General features: G+C 36.6%; 2 protein-coding genes across 3 annotated transcripts in view; both read right to left on the bottom strand.

Moving 5' to 3' along the window:
• Positions 1 to 12,724, bottom strand: part of LOC115630989 (protein split ends) — an 81,617-nt gene that overhangs the window by 31,291 nt on the left and 37,602 nt on the right. The gene's annotated exons all lie outside the window — the stretch shown is intronic.
• LOC115630990 (mediator of RNA polymerase II transcription subunit 2-like) lies at positions 4,626 to 7,124 on the bottom strand. Its single transcript, XM_030527576.1, has 2 exons — positions 7,046 to 7,124; positions 4,626 to 4,815 (listed from the first exon to the last, which is right to left on the bottom strand). The coding sequence occupies exons 1-2, from the start codon at positions 7,062 to 7,064 to the stop codon at positions 4,634 to 4,636; spliced, it is 201 nt and encodes a 66-aa protein (XP_030383436.1). The 5' UTR covers positions 7,065 to 7,124; the 3' UTR covers positions 4,626 to 4,633.

Raw genomic sequence — 12,724 nt, 5'->3', positions numbered from 1 at the left:
CAGAAAGCCGCCAACAGTATTTGCCGCCCAACGCCCGCGCTTGTCTTGAGACGCCGCTGCTCGCGCTGCGCTCACACATTTTTCTCTTTGGTAATAGCGCTGGGCTCGTGATTAATTACGTTAGCACGTGACTCACGATCACTTAATACGATTTGTCTTGCAACAATGTTGTAACGCAATGCTCCTTTTTTGACAAATTCCACGTTATAAGTATTTAGAGATTGAAGTCTTGAATACTGAAAAATATGAAAGGCTCGTTCTTTTGGGTATCATTGGAGCTTTATAATTAGAGGGTGTGCGCATATATGTAAATATATATCTATACATGTAAGTACGTAACTTAAAGGAGTATAGAAAGAAATCATTGCTTTATCTTTATAACGTCTATAAAGTTTCAAATTTCAAAGTAATTTATTAATTTGTATTTCTGGAGAATTTTGAAAACATTTTGTACAATATTTCTTTCCAAAATGACATGCTCTCAATAGACGATTAATTCCAAAATTAAGTGCCCTTTTTGTTTACATATCTGAAGTATTAGAACTGGGCCTACTGGTAATGAACAGTTCGTGCTGTTCAAAAAAGCTATTCTTTTTACAGTTCTGGAATTGTATTATTGTAATTTCAGCAGTTCAATTATTTTGCAAGCGTCAACCAAAATATCGTAAAGTTATATCTCAATTAGATATCCACTAATAAATATTTAAGTTAATGTTTAAAATGATGCTAACTCATTCGGATACGGATTAAGAAACTCCAGCGTAAAAAGTGCTCGATGTGGTTGTTGGGGGGAGAACTTGTCTTCGCTGGAAGGACCAGGTAGAGAACGCACTTTCTATCTGCGGAGGGACAAGATGGAAGCGACGTGCAGGTCATAACCCGATAACGGGTTGGAGGCATCGTATAAACGCAGCTATGAGCACCGTGATTCGTGAGCCTGGCATCCTTATGCTCATTAATATATGTTTTCAAATACGAAATTTATGTTTATACCAATTAGAGCATCTGTGCACATCTCTAGATGGCGTTGATTTTGTTGTTGTCGCTGCTGCCTATCGCAAAATATTTCTGCACTTTTTCGGCGCGCTTGTCAATTATTCAAATATTTCGCACACACACACACATAAATAAGCTCGTTTATAGTCAGACGGACAGTCAGGCATTCATTCATTTATTCAATCAGTCAGTTACATGGCGTCTTTGTTTTCCTTGCCTAGTTTCCTCATTTTGTTTATTGACTTTTGCTTGGCTAGCGACAACAACAACAACAACAGCAGCCACAGCACTAGCAGCAACCGCAACTGCAACTGCAAAAACAACTGAAACATTTCACGTAGGTTGTTTGCCTGTCGCTTGCATCCCTCCCATTTGCATATGCCGGCGGCCACAATTTGCATACGCAGTTGATTGTCTGCACATATACGAGTATGTGTGTGTGTGTGCGTGTGTGTGTCTGTGTTGGTGAAACTGAATGCATATGTATTTGGCTGACTGAATGAAACAACGACAGCGATAACTCGCCAACTTACTGACTGACTGACTAACTATCCACCCATTGGTTGCACATGCGTTGCGCAAACCGCTCTAGCTGGCTGCTCTTTAACCATCCATTTCATGCTGGCCATCTCCTACCATCTATCTACCACCACGCAGCACGCAGCACGCACACAAACATTGCCAAGTTCTCCAAAATAGGTTAAAAGCCAAAACCAACAAGCGCACTTGTCCTCGGCACGCACCACTTTGGGCAACCTCAATGATGGCTAGTGCACCCAACAACAAGTTGACAGCTGTCAGTCACATGCACTTACATACATACATACACACACACACACATGCACACATACTCGTACATATGTACACTGCATCTACATATTTATGTGCACCTGCATGTACACGTATGCATGTATTAGTGCAGGTCAGCTTTGATTTGTAGAGAAGTGGGCGATCAGATGGACTTATGGTCTGAAGAGCTCAAAACGATTGCATATCATCCAAATTTCTTATAATCAGTGATATCTCTGATTTTGTGGTTTAATAATATTAGGATAGTATCCAAAAAATTTTAATATTATTTAAGGGCTTTGTAGTTAAATGTTTAAGGATATGTACATTTGTTTGATTGCATAAAATGCAGGTTTTGGATTTTAAAATCTCTGCCCTTTCTCCTAAGCTATCTAATAATATACATTTTTTCAACATCTCACGCTAGAAATATGTTTTCTGATAGAATAGAATATACACAGACTGCACTCTTCTTGTTGTACTGAAGAATTTTGGAAGTGTTTGGAGCAAAAACATTATAAGTGTTTGATAAAAAAGAAGAACACCTGATTAAAAGATTCCGATAGAAATACTGCAAACAAAGAATTCTCACATCAATCAAAGGGAGCAGAAAAATAGGAAGCACATAATTATTCCAATCCCAGACTTCAATAATGGGGGTTTGTTCCTCATTGGATGGGAATGAGGAAAAACAGACTTTTTCGAAAAGCTACAAACCTTAAACATTCGAAGGCCTAAAAGAATCTGAAATCTAACATTCGAATCATTGGAAAATAGTGCTGGTTTCAGCGTCCGTTACAAAGGGGTTTAAGATAAAATAGAACCTCCGGTTTTTGTTCAACAGTGCAACAAAATATGCACTAAAAATTTTTCGTATACATATCACCATCATAATGTTAGAGTCAACGTCATTATCTTCAAAGCATGAGCTTTGAGCTGCAAGAAACAAAGGCAAACATAGATGAACAACTTTTACACCAAACTTTTGCAATACTTTGCTGCATTATCTCAGAACTAATTAAGAGAGTGAAGCAGACAGTTGGGCTCCCCTGCTGCTCGACTGCACTCCACTGACGACTGTCGCGTCGTCTAATTAATGAACAGATATTAATCATGACGTGCAACGCGCGATGCAGGCAGGCAGGCAACAGACATGCTCGTGTTGCTCTGAAATTCTAAACGAACAATGGCGGCGGAGGCATAATTATCAATTAAGCAACGTTGCACATTAAAATGTCAACATGACAAGTGCCTGCCAGTGGCGCCGCAACAACATCATCATCAACATCATCATCAACATCGTCATCATCATCAACATCATCACGTTAATCATGTTCATTAAAAATGGTGGCTGCTGCAACGACAACATTCAACATTTGCAATTATTTTATGCAACCAACTAACCAACCAACTACTACTGCCAGGCATAACTTCATGATTCGCAGGCAAATGCTTCCTGATTGAATGAAAGGCAATCGATTGCGTGATTGCCCTGCCATAGAACTTACCTCACTTGCTAACAAAACTTTTGCACCACCACCTTCGTTAGTTGTCATGGTTGACGGCAGTTGCCGTACGACGATTGCCATGCCAACGTGCACTGAACTTCTGCGCTATGTGCGCTAGCCCTTCCCATTCCCCTCCGCCCGCCGGCCAGCTGAATGCCACGCAAATTGGCTTAGACCGCACAAGGCAGGATAATAAGGAGCAGCGTTGATTGTAAATAGAAGGTGCCTAGGGATATGATTGTGCATTCTCTGGCGGCTGCGGTGTGCGCAACGTGGCGTATGATTAATGTGGGAATGCGGGTTCTATACTTATCGCCAGCTTACAGACCTTAAATCATGCTTCATAGTAGTAAGCAACTTAAATCAAAAATAGTGCACAAAAAACGCCCCAGATATATGCACATTTTTGAAAGCAAAGTTTTGGTAAAGAAAAACCATATTACTTAATCATTCCCTAAAGCTGCAAAGATATTCTAGCCAAACAAGTTAGAAAGACAGCAAGATTTTTGAGCTCGTTTCAGCATTAGTTCTATTTAATCTTCCGGCCTATTTATGAGACTGTGATATTACAGAAGTGGTAGAAGAATGCTGCAGACGATGAAAGGAGAGCATAACAAGAAGAAGAATGAAAAGTGTAGAGGTTGGATTATACTTGTACAAGTTTTGATATGGCATTAATGCGTCTAACAAGCAGTCCAAGTATTTTTGGGGGAATTCGACAATTCTTTATGTGTTTTGTTCTTTTCAAGAACATGTTTTCTTATTTGACGATGCATAGAAATTAAATGTTATGGTGACGATGAAAACATTTAAATTATGCTTTATTAAGCATAGGCATTTCTTTTCATTTCGTATTCTCCCTTATTTTTCTGGCTAACTAATTATCTAAAGCTGTCATTAAGCTACTTATTTAATGGTCATGTTTTTTGTTTTGTTTTTGTTAAATTATTTGACATTTCACTTACATCACAAAAAGTTCAATTCAAATCTCAATTCTGCCGCAGTTTCGTGTTTTCTTTTCGTTTTTTGTTGGCTTGTTGTTGTTGCGATACTGTAACTTCTCTTTTTGAATTTTTTACGACATTATTGCAATGTTTGCGAATTTCTTTATTCACTTTTTACAACGCTTTGTTTGTTTAGTTGGCTTGCGTTTAATTTCTTGCTTTTCTTTATTATTATTATTATTTGTTGTTTGCTGCTGTTAAATTTGTTGTAGTTGTTGTTGCTGGTATTATTGTGGTTTCATTTAAACTATGTAAAACGTTTTTTTCTTCGGTTTTCTCATTTGAATTGTAAGCAAGCTGGCGAGTAGCCGCTGCGTTTCTTCAACTTTTTGGCTTTTAATTTCTGGCCATGGGTGTGGCTGTTTTTATTGTTGTTGTTGCTGCTTCTTCTGCTGCTTGTCTGTGCAATTGTTGTTGTGGATGCTGGTGCTTCTGCTGCTGTTCTTGTTGTTGCTGTTGTTTTAGGCGACATTTGGCATGCATTTGTTGTAGCTCCATGTTAAAACAAAGCTTTGCACCTGCAAGAGATATTATATACACAGATATATATATAAAAAGGTATTAAAGCGAACGCATAGCAAGCAAGTTAAAGTGGTGTGTTGTTTTTGTTGCTGTTGACCTCTGGTCAAATGAAATAAAAGACAAAAACTGCCGTTACGCTGATGAATAAATTTGTTTCGTTGGAAAAAAAAACCTCAAAAACAATAATAAAACTGTATATCGTAAGGCCCAGAGAGCTCTACGCCACTCGAGTCTATTGACCCAGTCAGTCAACGAACGGCGCTTTCTGAACGCCCGCAGGGGCCCAGCCAAGACAACAACCAGTTAACTCTTTTTATTTCTTTCCTTGCCTGCCTTGGGCGGCAACAAAGCGAATTTATTGAATTATGTTAATTTTGTGTGTGTGTACGAGTACGTGTGTGTGTGTGTGTGCAACAAACACAAATGGAAATTCGAATTGTTTGCACATTTAATTTTATGACATGCGATACGATATGCGTGGTGGTGGCGTAGTATATTGATATTTGATTTCCTGATTAGTAGTAGGCCAGTAACCAGTTTGTTGTTTTCTTCCCAACTAGGTCATAGCCAGGCCCATAGACTACACTGGACCCACAAGTCCCTCACAAGTAGTCGCATTTTGAGGCTTTGAACGTGATGTGTGATGTGCGACTCTAAGTATATATATCTATATATAAATATGTGTATGCGTGCTTGTGCCAGTTCATCAGCAGTTGAACCGAGCACAAATGCAATAAAATGCGAATTGAATCCAATTGAAAGCAATTGCAAGAGAGACTTAACGTGTAACAGGCAGCGAAAGGGAGGCAGAAAGGCAGAGAGGGTCAACTATTGAGCTGAGCAGAGTAACAAGATGGATCCCGCAGTTAACTTTCAAAAACGTCGAGGCTTTGAGTTTAGTGGAATCTAAATTTTAAAACCCATTTACTTAACGTTTACACCAAATGAAATAATTAAGGAACAATTATGGCTTGAGAGAAAAGTAAGACTTTCGATTGTTGTGGTGCATGAATGTTAAAATCAAAGCTCCTATCGAATCCATATTATGGCTTATACTTGTACGTTGCTTTTATTACTCCTCTTTTCTTATAAAAGTTATTTTTAGAGTACAGTATATACTAATGTATAATCTGCGCCTCATAGTTACAATGTCATACTATACTTGTACTTATACTATACTTAGTTCACATGCAGATAAATTATATTTATTATGCGACTTCTTCTCAATATATGCAGACTGCACTCTTCTTGTTGTACTGAAAAATTATGGAAATGTTTGGATCTAAAAAAATATATTTTATACAAAAAAGAACGATTTTCTAGTGTCAGCTAAAAAAAATCATGTTGTGAGTTATCTTGAGCGTTTCTCTATGAATCTATTAAGCTACGAAATATTTAAGAAACTTTATGTAAATTTAAATATTATTATTATTATATTAAAATATTCCTGTATCTTGTAATCAAACTATTAACAAATGAGAAACATTTAAAAAGCATGCCTCTTAATATTCGTTTCAATAAATATTTTTGAAGCAAGAGTGCTGTTAATATCGACTCGTTTTTTCTAGGATAACCGAAGAAGACAAAACAGTCTTTAAGTCTTTTGAGGATATATTTTGAACATCGTTCTATGTTTTGGAGCCAACCGATTAAAAGTAATAGTTTTCAGAGACAGCTTCGTATTTTCATATTTATCGCCATTTACAAGGAATATTTCATCATCACTGCACAACTTTTAGTCATAAGTACTGATAGTAGTTCTACATATAGACCCTAGTCATAGGTTTCTATTGTCTGACAGATCTCAGTGCGCAAAGCGATAATTTCATTTCATTGTTGTCGCGTTGCGCTCACAAAGAAGCGGCTTCTATATAAATCTCTAGCTATACACATACATACACGAGTATGTACATGTACAAGTATGTATAACAACAGCATAAGTGTGTATGCGTAGCTTTATTTATAAATTTTGGCTTTGTTTTTGTTTATTTGCACCATCTGTGTGTATTTGTATTTGTGCCTATTCATGTGCTTTGTCTAATTTGTTAAGGCAGCAAAAAACAGAAAACGAAGAGAAAAAACTTGTCACAAAGGTCAACTTGATTAGCGCGTCGAATTCGTTGCCTTGTCTTTGATATGTGTGTAGGTATATATGTACTATATATTTAGTCTATATAAATGTATGTAGGAATATGTACATATGCATGACTTCATTGACAAACTTACAGAGTGGGGTTCTTAGCATAAATCAAGTTTTGCCATTGCCTCAATAATCCAGGACTTGAGGCAGGCAAGACTGTGCTGGTTCGTTTATTTTTCATACGCACCTGCAAAGAGCAAAAAAGAAATATAAAACGTTAATTAATTGTGGAAAGAACACGAAAATAAAACGAAACAGAAGATTTGACATTTATGAATGTTAAAACATTTGCATTAAAAAAGAAACAAATATATTATTTCTAAATGGCCACACCTTGAAGCTGCCCTGAGAAATTTGGCAACGCTTTTGTCTAAGTACAAAACATTTTCAAAGTGCAAAAGTTCAAAGCATTCAAAACGACATTTGCCAAGAATTGTCTGCATAGAAAGAAAGGTTGGGCAATAAAAATAACAACAACAATAACATCGACATCAGCAACTACAAATAAATTATGATTGCTTTATTTTCAGCAAATAATTAAACGAATATTAGCGCCGATGCAAATTAAATTAAATTTCTCTCGAAACGAAAAACAAGCCCAAATACTTAAATCACGTTTGATCGAATCCTGTGTACTCTTTATCTCAGCTGTAGAGATTTTAGGGTTATTTGAATTAGGAGATAGAAATAGGCATTTTAGCATGTTAGTTAGAATAATTAAAACAAACACATTTATGTAGTTAAAATATCCTTCTAATTTTTTTCTTTAAATATCTTTATAAACAAATATTAATTGTCCCATGGGTAACCAATTTGGTTGAAAACTCAGTATGTGATGAGTGATTCAAACTCATAAAAAACCAGATATGCTTAAGATCTTCATAAAAAGCGTAATTGTACTAAGATCGACCCTATGGTAAATAAATTAATGACTGGCTGTGTGAAATAAGGCAAGCCTATATACCAAAAACGATGTGCCTGGTCGTTCTGACTCAAAAGTTCTCGCCATTCATACGAACGGACAAAAACTTATGCATATATCGAAACGTCTTGTCATACTGATCATAATTATGTCCACCTATGACTTGGGGCTTCTTCTGCCTTTTACATACATTTAACATTTAAATTCACTATCATATGCTTTATTCTTCGAGTACGGGCTGTAAAATATTGCACGTTCAGTTTTGTAATCCTTTAAAATTAATATTTTTTGTTAGCTTTTTGCTGCATTTAAATGTGGGGACTTCCTCTCCTTCGTGTGCGTGTGTGTTACAATTTTATTATAAGTATAATTTTCCCTTCGAAAATAGCCCATGCACAGCTGACAAATTGATGTAAAGAGAGAACGACACAGAGAAACATTGAGTGATGGGACAGATGGTAAAGGTGTGTAAAGTTGGGTGTCTGGTAAAAGTCGTAAATTTGTCATAAACAGGCGAAAGCACATTTATAACTTATGCACAGTGGATACAATTACAAAAGCAGCTAGACAGAACTAATGTCATAATACAACAATCTTCAGATTTATTTATATCGCATTTGTTTGTAATAGATATTAGAGTAAAGCATGTTTGGTTAAATAATTTCGATCAAATTATGTTTATTATGCTCCTAAACTGTTAACTCACTTATTTTGCTAGATTGTGGTAAAGAAGCCGAACAAACAAAAACGGGTAGTGTAATAAGCCCCTCAAAAAAGGAAGGAAGAAGGAAGAAGAGGAAGAAATGGCAGGCGAAGTTTTGTATCGTAGCTAATTTTAAAAAAAAACAAATGTCTTTTGGTAAAATAATTTCGATCAAATTATCATTTATTCTGCTATATTGTGGATAAAAGGCCTAACAAAGAACAAGGGTAGTATAATAACCCCCTCCGAAAAGTTTAGGGCAGGCGAAGTTTAGTATCGTAGCTAATTAAAAAAAAAGCTAATGGCTTTTTAAGAGGTCAGCGAAGGGAAAGATGTGCATATGAAGCTTAGTGCACATACTACCTTTTGGGAACACTAAATATGAGCAGTCAGATGTCAGACATATTTAAATATAGTGACAACGATTCCCTTCGTGACGACAATTTTTGCTTTAAATGACTCTACAGAGGATACTATGCCAACACGAGGATATAACCAACCAAACACACAATTTTATCCTATGGGAATCACATTTTGAGCCACTGTTGGATGCAGACTCGAAAGGAGGACTGAGCAGGAGCTTCGCTCGCATGTTAATAATGATGCCGCAGTTTATGCCAAAAACCGAAGCAGTCGGCCAATTCAAGCAGCAAATATATACAACAAGGAAGGCAGCAACAACTAGCACAATCAGCAGCCAGCTATGATGTATTGCTGTCGCTTATTATATAAAAAAATAAATAAAATAAAATAGTATAAAAGCGCACACACATAAGAAAATCTATGTACATATGTACACACATATATAAGCCCATGGCAATATGTTTGCCATGGCCAGACACCGACCGCAGACTGAATACAGACAGACACATATGGAGAGGGACGGAGAGGGAGGCGGAGACGGAGAAAGACAGACAGACAGACAAACAACCGCATGGACGCGTAAAGCCAAAAGACATTTACTCCAATGATGATGATTTTTGCGCCGGGCCGCGTCTGTCGTCTGATGTCGTCTACTACTATTATTTCTTATTTTGCTGTAATCTTTTTTTTATGCGCTTTAATTTCTTTTCTTTTCGCTTCAGTTTCTTGTTTGCCAAAAGTTTATTGATCTTTTGCATCAATATATGTATGTATTTCTTAGTGCGCTTGCCGCTTGTCTCTCTTGCCTTTCATCAATTGCCTTTCTTTTCTATTCTATTCATCTTTTTAGCGCCCAACACTAACGCTGGCTGGCTAATAGAAACTTTTCCACGTGAGAACTGAAATAGCCTGTTTGTTGTTCGACCCTAATAAATAATTATCTTTAGTTCTTAGCCTGCTCGATTTGCCGCGCTTCTTCACAACTTTTCTTGTGCGTATACGTATATGTATGTGTGTATTTATTTTATATGTATAATTTCTGTTTGATTTATGATCAAAGCAGAAAATCATGTCAAATATTCCAAGGGCAAAAAGTTGAAGCTAAAAATAGCGGGCAACACAAAATGAAAATTTCACGCAATAATTGTGAGTGTTGTTGTTGTTGTCATTGTTGTTGTTATGTGAAAAGCTGCATATGGCGTGTTGAGCACCAGAGTCTCAATTCAAGTCAGTAGGAAAATTTATGACCGGCAAGCCAAAGTAAACAAATTGCCGGGTAAAATGAAAAAAAGCGGCAGCAGCTGTTGTTATTATTTTTTATAAAGGAGGGCCACAAAAATAAATGGCAAAGAAAAAAAAAAAAGAAAATTAAAGCACAAGCATGCTGCATTTTCATGATTGTAGCAAAAACAGTGACCCACAAATCTTGACAAAAGTCTAACAATATCAACAACCACGACTGTTAGAGCCACAACAATAGACAAAAGTTTAAACAAAGCTTCGTTCTGCTTCTTGCCATTTGTTTCGATGCTGTTGTCTCTCTGTTGATGTTGTTTCCTTACTATACGGCTGAAGTTGTCTACTCTTTAGCTCTTTGCTGTCTCGTTATTAGTGTTTGCCATTGAGGGTGTCTTGTTGTTGTTTTCTTTCACTGGTTGTCTGGCAGTTAACGTCTTGATACAGTCATCTCGTTAGAAATGCTCGTTACACTTACATATTTGACTTCCACTAATTGTCTCGTTGATTTTTCTATCTATTTAGAGACATAGTTCTTTGTTATGGTTTTATCTCGTTGGATTTTTGTAGTTGTACTTGTCCGTCGATTCCTAAAGTCATAACTTTGTTTTTGATTTCGTACCCTGGCTGCTTATTGAAGTAGTTCTCTTATCGTTAGTGCCTTGGTAGCACTACCTTTCACGTCTCTTCTTGTCTTAGCAGACTTTTTAAGCGATCTGCTTATTTCTGGTGTACTACTTAGTATGAATTTTGTCCTATTTCTCCTGTTGGTTTCGTCTTGTTGTCCTTCTTTGTCATTGAACTTGACAAAAAAAAAAATGCAAAGTGAGCCTTATTCATTCCACAAAAGAGAGCAAACAAACAGTTACAACAATAACAAACCCGATAATAAAAACCAGCAAGAACAGCAATAACAACAACAGCGACAAAATGCAAATGAGGTTTGGAGTGTAAACACTCAGCTCCAACAACAGCAACAACAATAATGCTGCAGTTGGAGAAATCATAAAAAGCCAAACATAAAAATTAAAATACAAACGTCGCAAGAGTTGTCGTGAAGGGGAGGACGACGTCAACAACTCCACATTAGTCAGCAAGAAAAGAGAGCGGCAGCCACCCGCCCAGCCCAAGATTCAACAACAACAATCACAATACCAGCAGCAGCAGCAACAACAACAGAAATGCGAAGAAAGACAGAGCGCGGAAAAAAGAAACTTTGGCGCACAAGTCATTGACACCAAAAAATAAAACTTAAGATGCAAACGATTTCAACTTTAAACTGAAGCGCGGCCAATCTTGACGCTCCACACATTTTGTCTCCGCAGTCTATTTTGTCGACTGTCTGCAACTGCCAGACCACGCGGCGTATGAGCAATGAACCTCAAGTATTCGCCCCTTTGGCTGTCTGCCACCCTCACAACTATGCCCATCAACTAAATCTGCAGGTAAGAAAAAAAAACACATATACGAATGCATATACATATATATATATATATATATATATATATATATATATATATATATATATATATATATATATATATATATATATATAAGTGTGTGTGTGGGTGTATAAAGCTTTTTCAAATAAATTTCCGCTTGCAATTGGGAAACACATTCGAGCAGTCGCAGCAGCATTTTCCAGCCCCTCCAAAATACTCACAAGCTTAGCAATTATGTAGGGCTCCGCCCCAGTCCGTCTGTCAGTCAGCCACCCATTATTGAATATTGTTTTTGTTGTTATTGTTTGTGGCAGTGCAACATCGTTGGCACGTCAAAAGTTCGTGCCACTTGCCACAGGCAAGCAGAAGTTACGAGTAAGGAAGGTGGTTGCAGTAGTGCAGTTAAATTTCTGCGCCAGCTAAGGCCCGTTTAAAGGCCGACGCCCACTTTGAGGCACGCAGCTATTTGCACGTTTGCGGCGTGCGAAAAAAGTGCAACTTGGCTAAAAGTAAAGCCGTTTTTTGATAGCAACAGATTTTCCTAGTGTTACCTGCATAACTTATTTATTTAACGTACAATACTGAGTTGATAATAAGTTAACTTGACTAATATTATATCTCCCTTTTTTCCGTTTCACTTTAAATTTAATAATAGTCTCATTTTAAATAAAGTTACATTCAATGAAAATTTTAATTTGTGAATTGTTAATTTTTTTAACAAATGCTAATTTAATTTTTTGTTACATAATATTCCCATATTTTTATGGTTTCATTCTTCATACATTTTGGCCTGCCACGATTAATTTTTCGTTGGAAATATACGCATTAAAAAGTCTACTGATTGTGATCTTATTTGTTAGTATTTTAATATTAATAAGTTTAAAACAAAAAACTGCTAAAAATAATAATAATAATAAAAAAACTTCCAATTGTAGTTTGTGTTAGGGTTTAAAAGTTAGTTTGAAATTAATCAGATAAAAAATCCAGCTTTATTATGTAAACGTTGGACCCAATTTTCCATTTTTCAAACTTTCCAAGGTCACTTCTTATGCAAGGACATAATTTTTATCTTCCTAGCTCCTAAAGTTTAGGCTGTACT

This window comes from Scaptodrosophila lebanonensis, unplaced genomic scaffold (assembly GCF_003285725.1).
Source record: "Scaptodrosophila lebanonensis strain 11010-0011.00,11010-0021.00 unplaced genomic scaffold, SlebRS2 tig00001412-arrow-pilon, whole genome shotgun sequence".
Classification (NCBI taxonomy): Eukaryota; Metazoa; Arthropoda; class Insecta; order Diptera; family Drosophilidae; genus Scaptodrosophila; species Scaptodrosophila lebanonensis.
The sequence above is the reverse complement of the archived record's forward strand: the minus strand, read 5'-3'. Positions and strand labels throughout refer to the sequence as shown.